The sequence below is a fragment of the Humulus lupulus genome, chromosome 5 (assembly GCF_963169125.1).
Source record: "Humulus lupulus chromosome 5, drHumLupu1.1, whole genome shotgun sequence".
NCBI lineage: Eukaryota > Viridiplantae > Streptophyta > Magnoliopsida > Rosales > Cannabaceae > Humulus > Humulus lupulus.
In genome coordinates this window covers 5,265,683-5,281,480 of record NC_084797.1, presented here as the reverse complement: position 1 = coordinate 5,281,480, position 15,798 = coordinate 5,265,683, and the positions used below count along the sequence as shown (strand labels likewise).

General features: G+C 35.9%; 1 protein-coding gene across 1 annotated transcript; it reads right to left on the bottom strand.

Moving 5' to 3' along the window:
* Positions 1-1,191: 1,191 nt before the first annotated feature.
* Positions 1,192-5,793, bottom strand: LOC133777922 (myrcene synthase, chloroplastic-like). The gene is made up of 7 exons (XM_062217688.1): positions 5,572-5,793; positions 5,151-5,418; positions 4,276-4,681; positions 3,346-3,519; positions 2,860-2,998; positions 2,505-2,762; positions 1,192-1,619 (listed from the first exon to the last, which is right to left on the bottom strand). Exons 1-7 carry the CDS (start codon positions 5,791-5,793, stop codon positions 1,314-1,316), a joined length of 1,773 nt encoding a protein of 590 aa, XP_062073672.1. The 3' UTR covers positions 1,192-1,313.
* Positions 5,794-15,798: the final 10,005 nt, after the last annotated feature.

Below are 15,798 nucleotides of genomic sequence, written 5' to 3'. Positions count from 1 at the left end.
CTTCCTTGACCTATTTTCTTGTTTCATATTTTATCAACTTTTCATGACTTGTAGTTGCAAGTAATTTGTGAAAACTTATACATTTTTGAGTAATGATATGTGCACTAAAATTATGCACCAAAATATTACAACAACTGATGTGACATTTTTATTTAATCAATCAAATTTATATCAGGCGAGAACATTGTCATGTCAGTTGGTGTAATATTTTGGTGCGCATATCATAACTCAACAAGGTAAGATATATTGATTTTACTGTATTTTGGTGCACGTCAGTTGGTATAATATTTTAGTGCACATAGATTGGTGTTACTATGTGCTAACATGATTTTTTGGAGTAATGTCTTTTACCCTCTGTTTGGTGAGGAAGAAAAATGAGAGGAAAGAAGAGAAAAGTGAGGAAGAAAAATGAGAGGAAAGAAGAGAAAAGTGGAGAGAACTATAAAAGTGAGTAGTTTAGTAGGAGGGAAGAGAGAAGGGAAAAGAAAAATGGATAGAAAAATGTGGTGGGCCCCACCTAAAATATTTTCTAAGTGTGGTTTAATTATTTGAAGTTTAATGACTAAAATGCCATTTAAATGGTGAGGCTCATATATTATCTATATATTTATATATAAATTTAATGGAGTTCATATTTTCAAAGATGTGGTAAGATTATAAAATTTCGACTTTCATATTATTTATTATTTTTAAGAAAAAATTATTTTATTTTTTATCTTCACATTTTTATATATCTTCAATATATTGTATAGAAAAGGACATTATATATATTTATTATTTTTTAGCCTAAATTTTTTATATATAAATTATTTATATGTATTTTATTTAGAATATAAAAGAAAAGGAAAAAAAAAAGAATAGTATGCATTATAAAAAAATTATTTTCATGCAATTATGATAAAATTATAAAAGAAAAATATATTTATAATTAATGCATAAAGATAAAAATACAAAAAATGTCAAAAAAAAAAAAAAAATTTCCTCCCAATTTTATCTCACATACCAAACAAAAGTAATAAAAAAAAAATTCTTTCCTCTCTTTTTACCAAAAATATATATATATATATTTTTATCTTTTCTATCCCTTCTATATTTTCTATCCCTCCTATTTTCTTTCTTCACCCTCAAAAAAAAGAAAAAAGAAAAAAGAAAAAAGAAAAAGAAAAAGAAATAGCAATTGGCAAAATGATATTGGTCATCATATTGTTATTTTTCATCACTAATAACATGCAAAGTAACACAACAAAGTGTTATCATGTATTTTAATTACAACAAATTCATTATTTTTATTATTATTATCTACTGTAAAATTACTAGGGAATATGATTAATTATCAATTCTGAAATACGTTGTTTTGATAAACTGTCCTGAGAAGCATGTCCATCTCCATATTGATATATGAATTGTGATATTCTACCAAGATTCTTACAAGCTTCAACAAATTCTTTTGAGAAACAAGAATTATCTTCATCATCATCATCATCCTCAATATCATTCATCTCCTTCCATGCTTCACTCATTAAAAACTTGATGTGTTCTCGAGCTTCGTCTTCAGAAGCACCACTATCGTGCATGTAACATTGAATTGATTTTGGAATATCACCTCTTTTCATTTCATCCTGCTCAGCAAATTAATAATTAAATACATTATTATAAGTTAAATAATAATAATAATTATAAGGGTCATTTGGCAAAATGACTTATTTTTTAAAGTCATTTTGCACTCTAATTTAGTTTTAATAATTCTTTGCAAAATGACCTCTGTAATTTAGATAGTTAGTCGAAAATTTAGACAGGTGGTTGAAAAATTCAAACAACCGATCGAAAATTTTAGACAGAGACCATTTTGCAAAAAAATATCAAAAGTAGGCCAGAGTGCTAAATCACTTAAAAAAAAGATGTCATTTTCACAAATTTCTCTAATAGTAACTTTGGCAAATTGACATATTTTTTAAAGTCATTTTGCACTCTAGCATACTTTTAATAGTTTCTTTGCAAAATGACTTCTCATAATTTAGAAAGTTAGTCGAAAATTTAGACAGATGGTTGAAAAATTCAAGCAACCGGTCGAAAATTTTAGACAGCTGGTCGAAAAATTAGACAACTGGTCGAATTTTAGACAGAGACAATTTTGCAAAAAATGATCAAAAGTAGGTCAGAGTGCAAAATCACTTAAAAAAGATGTCATTTTCTCAAATATTATCTTTGACAAAATGACCTATTTTTAAAAATCATTTTGCACTCTAGCTTAATTTTAATAATTCTTTGCAAAATGACATCTCATAATTTAGAAAACTAGTCGAAAATTTAGTCAGGTGGTCGAAAAATTCAAACAGCCGGTCGAAAATTTTAGATAGTTGGTCGAAAAATTAGATAACAGGTCGAATTTTAGACATACCATTTTGCAAAAAATTATCAAAAGTAGGTCAGAAAACAAAATCACTTAAAAAAATGTCATTTTCATAACTTTCTCTAATAGTAATTAAACAATGTATTATGCTTACCGGGGATGTTCCTAGATCATCTGCAAGTCGTAAAATTATGGATGCTTGGTAAATTATGTTGGGATAACCCTCTTCCAAGAATTTCAAGGCATTCTTTGTAATGGGATTATTATTTGTAGAAGAGAAATAAGCATGAACAAGGATAATGGGTCCTGATACTGAAATCCATGCATTGTCAATATACTCTTGGAATGTTGGCTTGTATCCACTGTGAAACCATTTTGCCTCTTGTAATTGATGTTTACAAAAATCTACCCACTGCATCAATATATGCAAGAAAAATAATGTAATAATTATTATTTATAATTAGCATTTTTAGAAAGAAAGAAAGAAAAAAAAAAAAAAGAGAACTTACCGTTTTCTTAAAGTATTGAATGTTGAAGAAATTTTGGTTTCGTAACACATCAAAGGCCATTTCATTGATAGTATTGTACAAGAGAAAGAAAGGCATCCTCATGTAATCCGGTAAATCATTTATAGCTTTCACATTCCATCTATACCAACCAATATTGAATTTTAACACAAATTTAACAAATCAGAGCTTCGTTATTATGTTTTGTAAAATAGTTCAAATAGACTTCGAAACTCGATTTTGATCAAAGTTGTTTGAACTGAAATCACAAATAATTTACTAAACTAACAACTTAGAATAAGAGCACAATCATTCTGTTCATCGAAATTAGGTTTAAGTATCTAGTTGAACTATTTTACAAAATATATAGTCCAAAAAGTAATTTATCAAAATACAGGATCCAAACAGATAATAAGACAAAATATAAGATAAAAAAAAATATAAACCCTAAAATAGGTCAAGAACATTATTAATTAATGAATGAGTTACCTCTCAACAGCATTAGTGAAAAGCTCTAGCTCCTCCAATGTTCCATAAACATCATATATATCATCAATTGTTGTTATCAAAACATATAATCTTCCAGATATTCTTCTATAGTAGCTGAGTTCTGGCTCAGATTTTACTCCCACAGTCCATACGAAACTCTCCATCAATCTATCTCTAAAGAAGTCCATTTTCTCTCCAAGTTTGGTTTGCCTCCACCACCTTAATTATATATATATATATTATATCATCTTCTTGGTCATTTTCATCATATATATATATATATAATCTAAATATATTTTGTTATAGGATAGTTCTCTAGTGGTACCCCTGAAAAAAATGATCATCGGTGTGTCCCTAATATTTTTGGTACGTAGATAAGTTATAATTCAAATTTTTTTATATGACTTGTATTTATAGCAGACATTCCGAAATTTTTTAGAAAATTTATTGTGCCGAAATCAGGCTTCAAACAACTTATTTCACATGCATATATAAAAACAAAAGCAGACACATGTAATACAAGTTGTTTTGACCTTGATTTAGGCAAAATATATTGTTCTAAATTTCACGAAAATCTAGTAGAGGGAATCTCTGCTATAATTGCAATGTACATTGTCATAAAAAAAATTAGGGTTATAACTTATTTACATGCCGAAATATAAATGGCACACCGGTTGGTCCCTTTTTTAGGAGTGCCACTTGAGAATTTTCTTAAAAAAATATATTGTTTGATACATATTAACAAAATCATCAATATATTTTTCTTTTTGGGTAAATTATATTCAAATAAACTCAATTTAATTTAAGCAAATTTGATGATTTTACTAACAAAGCTATCCATATTTTTCAAATAAATGAAGTGTACTCATATTTTTTATTTTATTTTTTATAATAACTATAAAATCATAATTTACTTATATAACTAATTACCCGGAGAGATGTTTTAGATCTTCTTGATATATTGACTGCACCATGTTGTAATCCAATTTGGCAAACTCAAGCAAAGTAGAATTCATGTCTTGTCTTCTCTCATACACATCAATGAACCACCTAGCTTCTGACCTTGTTATCCTCCAATAAAGGGGAAGCTCCAAGGCATGATTCACTAATAATATCATATTATCATCTAATAATAAATTATTTTGCTCCATCATCACCATTATGTAATTTTTAAGACATTCGGTTGAGAAAACCCTAGCTTCCTCCAAAATACTTTCACCTTTTCCACCATAGAATGAAGCTTCATATAAAGCCAACACTCCAATAATATCATCATTACTTATTACTCTTGCCTTGAACTTCATTGTCTCATCATCCTTAAACACATTAAAAATTTCTGCAATAACATTAATCATATATATATTTAGAGAATTTATCATATAGGAGCCTTACTTTAAGCCCTACCGATAGAACTCTCAGTGTTATTGACTTTTGAACAGTTTTCAACGCGATTTTTTTCTTATGACCGTGCATATTGTAGCTATTTAGAGCATCGGTGCGATTTTTAGAAAATTCTGAATAGTTTACAGTACCGAAAACTAGGTTCAAACATGTTGTTGCACCGTGACTAATTTTTTTTTATGCACGTGGAAAACAACATGTTTAAACCTAATTTTCGGTACTGTAAACTATTCAGAATTTTCTGAAAATTTGCAAGTGCTCTAAATAACTACAATATACACGGTCATAAAACAAAATTGCGCTGAAAACTATTCACGAGTCGAGAACACCGAAGAGCCCTAATTGTCCTATACATTTATATCATATACTTAATTATTATTATGTGAGCATATATAAATGTATACCTTGAGGTACTTCATATCCATATTGTCGTAGAAGCCTAAACTCAAGAGCAGTGGTGTACAAATTAAAATTAGGATTGTTGATAATATTATTAATGTTGGTGTACTTTTCCTTCAAAATAGTGTTTATTTCATTTTGAAAATGGTAAGATAATCCAAGTCTTTGCAATGTATCAATCAACTCAAATTGAGCTAAAGAGTTTTCCATCTCAACAAGCATCCTTTTCACCTTTTCCTTCAGCTCATTCAATCGACTTGTATAGGGTTCTCCCTGCATAAAATATATGCTATATAATTATATACACAATTATATATATACATATATTTATAGTATGAGAAGAAGAAGAAGAAGAAGAAAAAGAAGAAGAAGAAGAAGAAGAGATTATTATAAGATCATAGCAAACATATAACAAAAATAAATGACCTTATATTGGCTTGAAAGAGATTGAATATAATCAAAAGACCAAATGGGAGGCTCATAATTGGCTGATCTTCGATCAATAGTAGTAGTAGTGGTGGTGATAGAACTATGGGTATTGACCACAGTACATTGGGTGGGGTAGCAAGCACTTGATCTTGCTCTTGCAGTAGTACTAATAGTACTAATGCACATAGGGACTGAAAATGGGTGAACTGCCATTGCCATGCCTAACATTATGTTTTTGTTTAATATGAATAAGAATATTTAGTAACTTGGGATATGAAAATTTGTGCATTGCTTTGGCTTGTTTTTATATATGTCAAACAGTAAAAGGAGTTAGGTAGAACATATATTGAAATTATTGATTAATAGTTAAAGACATGTATTTGGAAAAAATAGTACTTTTCCACTTGTTATTGATTTACATTTTTAAGGTCAATTGGTAAAAATAGATTATTTTATATTTCCAGCAGGATGTTTAGAATTCTTTACCAGTGTTGAGAATTCATGATAAGATACCAAAATTGTGAAAAATTACACTATTACAAAAAAAAAAAAACTTTTTAGGATTCGTGAGGACGCGAATTCTCTATTTAAGAACCTTAAAAATTGTGATTTTTTAGGACTTGCAGAATGTTTTAGAGCTCGCATTGCGAACTCTAAAAGAATTGACACGAGCCCTAAAAAAATGACCGAAGTAAGTGGCGGCATATGAGAATTTATGATAAGAAACCAAAATTGCAAAAAAATTATCAAAACAAAACTATATATATATATATATTTTAAAATGATTATATAAAAAAAGAGTAATAATACGTGAACTAAAATTATGCATTAAAATATTATATCAATTGATATACTAATTTCATTTAACCAATTAAATTTATTTTAAGCCGGACCTACTGTTTTAAAAAAAATGACACATTATTTGGTATAATATTTTGATACATTTGTTGAAATTATTGATTACCAAACACCTTTTGATTGCATATTCATACACGCAGGCACCCATTAATAATTCTATTAATTAATGCAAATTTATTGCTCTTTTATCCATAGATAAATGGAAAATAAAATCCTACCGTTAATTGATTGACTTCATAATACATAAGATTTTATTTTATTTTTTGAAGAAAACAACTTGGGAATAGACTTATTAAAAAAAGATTAAAAATACTATTTGGCTTTTTCTCTCTCTCCCTTAATGTTTGGTGAGATATGTATGATGAAAAGAAACATTCCACTCTACAAATAAAAAAATAAACATTCCAATCTCACTCTCCAATTTATATCCTATTTTTTTTTATATCTCTTCATTATAAAAAATGAGCGGATAACATAAATGATTAGTTTTAATTATTTATTTTGTTACTTTTAATGAAATATTTTAAATATTTAACAAAATATATTTTTAAAATTAATTAAAAATAAATATTTATTAATTATATTAATATAAATTTAAATATTATAAAATATCATTATTATATTAATATTTAATATAAAACTACATATAGAATAATTATATTAATATAAATTCAAATTCAAATATTATAAAATATCATTATTATAATAATATATAATATAAGACTAGATATTTAATAATTATATTAATATAAATTTAAATATTATAAAATATTATTATGATAATAATATATAATCCTAATTTTTTACTAATTATATTACTAGAATTCAAATATTATAAAATATTATTATGATAATATATAATCCTAATTTTTTACTAATTATATTAATATGAATTCAAATATTATAAAATATTATTATTATTATAATATTTAATACAAAACTACTAGATATTTAATACTTATATTAATATAAATTTAAATATTATAAAATATCATTATAATAATATATAATACATAATCTTAATTTTTATTAAAAAATTAACATTTATGTTTAAAAATGTTATCATATTATATCTCTTCTATATAATAAGTGTGTAGATAACATAAATTTTTGGTTTTAACGATTTTTTATTTTTTTAATGTTAACTTTAATGGAATATTCTTATATTTAACGGTATTTTGTAAACACTTAAACTTGAATAAAATAAAATAAATAATTAAAAAAAAATTAAAATAGGATATTTTTGAGATATTTTACAATGATAATTATTTAAAAATAATAAATAATTAAACAAATTAAAATATGATATTTTTTAGATTTTTTACATGATAATTATTTAAAAATAATAAAAAATTAAACAAATTAAAATAGGATATTCACTATTACAAAAAATGGCAATTGTGTCAGTCAAACACGTCAGTCAATGCAGTTGACTGACGCTGTTGACCAAGAATTATCATTTGTGGCAATTGGACACTGCCACAAATGAGGGCCCAATTGCGTCATAACGTACACTGACATTGTTTAATGAGACCGTTTGCGTCAGTGGGGTACTGACGCAAATGGGCCGTTAACGGTGTCAGTGGCCCACTGACGGTAACGGAGCGTTTGCGTAGTGGGACACTGACGCAAACGGCAAAGTAAAACGCGCGTTTTTATAATTATTTAAAAATAAAAAAATCATTTTATAACTTAAATAAAATTTAATTAAACTTAAACTCAATTATTAGAATAATACCATATTAAACATATAATATAATGTACTGTCAATTAGTAACAAATTATTTTTAAAAAAATTACCAGAAACTTAAATTTAAAATCCACCTATAATGTTTAATATTACATTAAACATATAATATATAATCTCTTGTTGTTACTCTTAAATTCAAAAAACTAGAACAAACATAAACTTAAATAAAAATAAATAAATTATTTAATTAAAATATGATATTTATTTGAATTTATATGACATTAATATAAATTTAATAAAAATAGTTAATAAATTCTATTAATAACAGTTTAATGAGTTAGTTAGTCAAAACATTATTGCAATTATTAATTGTTATACCCAGATTTCGAGCCATAGTAAATATGACCTCGAAATCCGGGTTCGCCACAAATGATCTCGTGAGGATTAGAGTGAGCTAGGATTGTAAGTCGAGCCTGCAAAGTATGATGTATGATCTCGAATGCGGTGATCTCGAAATGACCTCGATCTCGAAAGGTAGCTCCGGGAACACCTTCATCTTCAGGAACTTCGGAGCATGGTTCTTGAGCTCGATATCCCATCTCGAAAGAAACGTTAGCTCGGGAGATGTCAGTGGCTCGCACAATGACATGAGACCAGAAATGCTGGAGCCTTGAAGATACGCTATGACCACCTTGAATATCTACAAGTATTATAACTATGAGATGTAGCCCTCATTAATTGATGTAAATCCCCAAGAATTGTGGGATATTATTTAATACAGTTATACGCCCCCTGATCTTTGGGGGACGTTTCCTTTTATATCTGATTATTGGCATTTAAAGCCATTTATTTTTATTCACAAAAGAGTAACTACCCAAAATATGTGGGATAGTATTCTGCATCCTTCTCTATAAATAGAGAAGTCATGCACCATTGTAAATGACCGAAATTCTGATCCTTGGGAGAAAACTCTGTAGAATTCATGCTAAAGAATTGTTCAGAGATAATCTTGAGGTTAATAACAGAGACTCGTGGACTAGGCAGATTTAACTGCTGAACCACGTAAAAAACCGTGTGTTTGATTCGTTTGTTTCTTTTGGCCATTGTCTTTAATTGTTTACGTGCTCTCTTCTTTTATCTGTTGACGAAAAACGGCGTCAACAGTTTGGTGCTTTCATTGAGAGCCTCAAGCATCCATCCCTGAGAGATTCATGGCTGCAAACAATCAGAACACTCCTGAAGAAAATTACCCAAGGCGTCCTGGAAAACAGCCAATGGAGAACCCGGACGCTGATGAAAGGAGTGGGTCCTCTGATTCCCGGGGACCACCTCCACAACCAAGGGATGAGGACATGTACTATAACCCTAAGCGTTATGTCCCTATGGTAGAATTGGAGAATCAGCAGCTGAAACAGCTGTTGGCAGAAGCCAACAAACGTAACGAGGAGTTGACTAGGATAGCCGCAGAGGCGCAGGTAGCTCAACTCCCGCCTCCACGCGAAGACCAAGTCCCTCCTCCAAGGGACGTGCACGTTCCTCCCCGAAGGCCCCGTGGACGTCCACGAAAAAATGCTGCCACAAGGAGGCCAGCATAACCTCCAGCACCAACAGAGCCATCTGCTCCTTCTAGGCCTCAGAGGAGTACCCGAGCTCGGGTCCCGCCTAATCCACCTGTGGAAGTGCCTGCAGGAACTGAGAACAACCGAGCTCCTGCCGAGGCTCGGACTCAGGTTCCTGGTAGTGCACCGAACGCAATTGGCCTATCTCGGGCAAATTCTGGACCCTCCAGGCCGAGGCAAGGACGACAACCACCGTCACCTATACGGTTCCCTCCGTCTCCCATAAGATATCCTTCACCTCCCCGCAGAAATGCTCAACCTGGTCGAGATCAGGATCAAGGGCGTACAGGGGAAAGACAAGGAAACAGAGAGACGTTCCAGGGGCGGAGAGGCGCGCCATCTGAGAGAAGTCAGACGTCCCGATCTCGCACTGCGGAGACAAGGCGACGTAGAAAGGATCCACCACGAAATGACCGATCAATGAGTTTCACCAGTGATGAGTCCGGAGAAACTAGGTCCGTCAGTAAACACGACCGGGGTCGTAAAAATACTAGAAATCACAAGAGCCATCCTGACCTGCGAAATCATCTGAATCAGAGCAGGGGGAAAGGAGATCAGACAAATTCGGATCTAAGGAATCATCTGAATGGGCGTAGAGATCCCTCACGGAGGCGCGAGCCTGGGATCGCGATTAATGACTATCAATTCCAGACACCCCCTAAGGACCCAGTCCAAGAAAGGATTGATCAGCTCGAAAAAGCCTTTAGGCTTTTGAAGAATGAACGAGGGAGTGGTCGATACGAGGACTCTGATGAGGAGCTCGAGCCGTTTGCTCCCAATATTTCTAACACTCAGTTTCCTCAAGGGTTCCGGATTCCTCACGTCCTAGCGTTTGAGGGAAAAACCGACCCATGTAGCCACCTGAGTACATTCAACACTATTATGAGAGCCAGTAACGTAGGTTACGAGCTCAGATGCATGTTGTTTCCGACATCATTGGCCGGACCTGCCAAGAGTTGGTTCGAGAAGTACAAGAGACACTCGATAACTTCGTGGGATCAGTTGTCTAGAGACTTCAAGAAGCAGTTCCGAGCTATGATGGGAGTCAGACCAGAGGCGTCCACTTTGACTAACGTCCGGCAACAGCCGGGTGAAACACTAAAAAGCTACCTGACAAGATTTAATCTAGAGGTCGCCCGGGCACGAGATGTGGACGACAGTGGACACTTGATGGCTATCCGAGCTGGTGTGTTGCCTGGAAGCGCCCTTTGGGATGACATGCAAGGGAAACCGGTGAGGTCAATAACCGAGTTTAACAAGCGGGCGCAGAGATTTGTCAATGTAGAGGAGGCGAGGTCAACGCTAAAAGCGACCTCGCAAACCGAAACTACAACGATAAACATTAACTCCGCCTCAACCTCGGATGATCTAGTAATTTCACAACCTACCTCAGAGAATCCCTCTAAGAGGAAAAAGAGCGAGGGAAATAACCCCGAGGCTGAAGGAGGAAAGAAAAAGAAAGGAGAAAGGTATTACTCCGTATATAAAGTACACACCGAGCTCAACGAGTCTCGGGAAAATATATACCTGGCTAATGAAAACCAGGTCCCCTTCAGGCGTCCGGACCCAATGAGGAATCAAAAGTCCAAGAGGGATTCCAGCAAGTATTGCCGGTTTCATAGAGACACCGGACACACAACTGATGAGTGCCGACAGCTGAAGGACGAGATCGAAGGGTTGATCTCGAGAGGTTATTTCCGGCAGTATGTCAAAAACCAGAGTACTGGATAGACTACTGCAAGCCAGAGAGTAGCCGCACTTCCGGCAGCACAGAATAATAACTCCCGATCTCGGGAAGAAGACAAGCCTCCGCCGATAGATGGAGAGGACGTAATAACCATCTCGGGAGGTCCTCATCTCGCAGGAGGGGGTAGAAATGCTCAAAAGCGATATGCGAATGAGCTGAAGACAGGGGACGGGTCTCCTTATGAACCCGAACCAAGGGCACCAAAAATCCAAAGGGTTGAAACTCAGCCTATAACCTTCACCGAAGAAGATGCCTCCCATGTCCAGTTCCCTCATCATGATCCACTTGTCATCACCCTGCAGCTTGCCAACAAAAGAGTGCGCCGAGTTCTCATAGACAATGGGAGCTCAGTTAACATTCTCTATAAAGCAACACTAGAAAAAATGGGACTCTCCCTTCGCGACCTGAAGGCTTGTGCAACCATGTTGTACGGCTTTTCTGGAGAAGGAACCGCTTGTATGGGGTCCATCGAACTCCCTGTGACCTTGGGAGACTATCCAGTCTCGGTGACCAAGATGATGGAGTTCGTGGTAGTAGAGTTACCATCTACCTACAATGTATTGCTCGGGAGACCCGCCCTGGTCGGGCTGGGGGCAGTTTCATCTGTAAGGCATCTAGCCCTTAAGTTCCCAACTCCGAGCGGAGTCGGAACATTGAAAGGAGATCAATTGGCAGGAAGGGAGTGCTACAGCATTTCCTTGAGGGGAAAGAAACAAACGAGCGCTCAAGCACTCGTTGTCATACAGAATAAAGATAGGACAGTTTTAGAAATTGATGAGGAGATCGATCCGAGGATTGAGGAAAAGGTTGACCTTCAACCTTTGGAAGAGCTCGAAGAGGTTCAGCTCGAGGAAGCTGATCCCTCAAAGAAGGTGAAGGTCGGGAAACACCTCCAAGATGAATCAAAATAGCAATTAATTTGCTTTCTGAAGAAAAACCAGGATGTCTTCGCGTGGTCACACTCTGACATGGTGGGAATAAGCCCTAATGTAGCGAGCCACGCATTGAATATAGACAAAAGCTTTCCCCCGAAGCAGCAAAAGCGAAGGCAGCTGGATGAAGACAGAAAGAAAGCACTAAAGGAGGAGGTGGACAGGCTGAAATCAAATAATTTCATAAGGGACGCTTTTTACCCGGACTGGGTGGCCAATCCAGTGTTGGTCCCAAAGCCCAATGGGACGTGGAGAACGTGCATTGACTACTCGGACCTCAACAAGGCCTGCCCGAAAGATTGTTTTCCCCTGCCGAGAATTGACCAGCTCGTAGACGCCACGGCGGGGCATGGTCTGATGTCGTTCATGGATGCCTATTCTGGATATAACCAGATTCCCATGCATGCCCCCGACCAAGAGCATACGAGCTTCATCACAGATAAAGGGCTCTACTGCTACAATGTCATGCCATTCGGACTCAAGAATGCCGGAGCCACGTACCAGCGGCTCGTAAACATGATGTTCTCAGAGCAAATAGGGAACAACATGGAAGTTTATGTTGACGACATGCTTGTAAAGTCTCAACTTAACAAGAACCATGTTGATGACCTCGAAGAGTGCTTTGGCGTGCTCAGAAGATACAACATGAAGTTGAATCCTCAGAAGTGCACTTTTGGGGTGTCTTCAGGAAAATTTCTGGGTTTCATTGTCAATTCTCGTGGGATCGAGGCTAATCCCGACAAAATAAAGGCCCTAATCGATATGCCTTCGTCTCGGAAACATAAAGATGTTCAAAGCTTGACCGGCAGGATGGCAGCTTTGAGCAGGTTCATCTCGAAGTCAACGGACCGCGGTCTCCCATTCTTCAACTTATTAAAAGGAAGTAAGAAGTTCGAATGGACAGATGAGTGCGAGCTAGCCTTTCAGGAGCTCAAAAAGCACTTAGCCGAACCGCCCATCCTATCGAAGCCTGAGACGGGGGAAATACTGTTCCTATACCTCTCAACTACCGAACACGCGATAAGCGCGGTGCTCGTACGAGAAGAAGAGAAATTACAGAAACCCGTCTACTATGTCAGTAAAAGATTACTGGGGGCAGAATCAAGATATCCACTGATGGAGAAGCTCGCCCTCAGTCTAATCCACTCATCTCGCAAGCTCCGCCCTTACTTTCAGGCACATCCTATCCATGTACTGACAGATCAACCATTAAGGCAAGTCTTGTCTAAACCAGAGGCGTCTGGTCGACTCCTAAAGTGGGCTGTTGAACTCGGACAATTCGAGATCACCTACCATCCGAGAACGACCGTTAAGGCACAAGCGTTGGCGGATTTCATAGTGGAGTGCACCGGTATAGCCGACGACGAGGTAACAACCACGGCCCACGAGCTGTGGAAACTTTACGTCGACGGGTCATCAAATGAAAATGGAGCGGGGGCAGGAGTTATTCTGATCACCCCTGCAGGGAGCAAATTTTACTCTGCGTTAAGGTTCGGCTTTAAAGCATCTAATAATGAAGCTGAGTACGAGGCTTTACTTGCGGGACTACGAATAGCAAAAGAGCTCAAGGCCAAAGCTATACATTGCTACAGCGACTCCCAGCTCGTGGTTAATCAAATCTTGGGAGAATACCAGGCTCGTGGTACAAAAATGGCAGCTTATCTGGAGAAGGCAAAGTCCGCATTAGAGTTTTTTGAGTTTTATGCAATCGAACAGGTTCCCCGAGAACAAAACTCAAATGCAGATGCCTTAGCTCGGCTCGCCACCTCCGTCGAAAATGAGGAGCTGAATGTTGTACCCGTAGAAAACCTGTCAGCACCCAGCATTACTGAGCCTGACGAGGAAGATGTGTGTATGATCGAGACAGAGCCGACCTGGATGAGCCCGATAGTTGAGTACCTCGAAAATGGAATTCTTCCAAAAGATCAAAATCAGGCTCGGAAACTAATGTATCAACTTCCTCGTTACACCATCCTGGACGGAAGGCTATACAGAAGAGGGTATTCCATGCCATTGCTCAGATGTGTAACTCCTCCCGAGGCAAAGAAGATTATTGAAGAAATTCATGAAGGGTTCTGCGGAGACCATACCGGGGGGCATAGCCTGTCCAAGAAGGTTATACGCCAAGGATATTTCTGGCCAACCATTAAAACGGACTCTTTCGAGTACGTGAAAAAGTGCGACAAATGCCAGAGATTCGCCACGATACCCCGAGCTCCACCTTCCGAACTGACCATGTTGACATCCCCATGGCCTTTTGCGGTGTGGGGCATCGACCTCATAGGCTCGCTCCCAACTGGAAAAGGAGGAGTAAAGTATGCTGTGGTCGCGGTTGATTACTTCACAAAATGGACGGAGGCTGAACCATTGGCGACCATAACTTCGAAGAAGATCCTAGATTTCGTGGTAAAGAACATCGTATGCCGATATGGAGTGCCAAGAAAGATTGTGTCTGACAACGGAACCCAGTTTGATTGCGACTTATTTACCAACTTTTGTAACAAGAACGGTATAATAAAGAGCTTTTCGTCAGTGGCTCACCCTCAGGCGAATGGTCAGGTCGAAGCCGTTAATAAAACTCTCAAAAGTTCTTTGAAGAAAAAGTTGGAAGAAGCAAAGGGACGATGGCCTGAGGAATTACCTCAAGTCCTTTGGGGATATAGAACTACAGCTCGGACATCAACTGGACATACCCCATTTTCTCTAGCATACGGCTGCGAGGCAATGTTGCCCATTGAGGTCGAAATTCCAACGATTCGAACTCAGATTTACGACCAAAGTTTCAATCATACTCAGCTCGAAGAAACCCTAGACTTGATCGAAGAAAAAAGGGAAGAGGCTCAGCTGAGAAACGCTGCTTACCAGCAACGAACCACAAGATATTTCAATAAAAGGGTTCGAGATCGAAAGTTCGGAGTAGGAGACCTGGTATTGAGACACGTATTCTTAGCAACCCGAGATCCAGCAGCAGGAGTACTCGGGCCAAACTGGGAAGGACCATACCAGATAGAATCAGTCATCCGCCCTGGCGTATACAAACTTGCGAGATTAGATGGGAGCCTCATACCACGAGCATGGAATGGCGAACACCTTAGACCTTATTATCAATAGTATAGGAAAATCGTTGCCTGTAACCATGATTTTCTATCTATGTTAGTTTGTTTTTGAATTTCCATCAAATAAAATGTCAACTTTGTTTCACATGTAATTTATTTTTATTTTTGCAAACTCTCTTAATTTAATAACCTATGGTCACACTCATAGGATATTAAGGGGGGCATCATTGGTATACATACCTCCAGCTTAAAAAATAAAAAATATATAAAGTATTTGGATATAACCAAGTACGCGATCTTAGGTAGTTCGGACACAACCGAA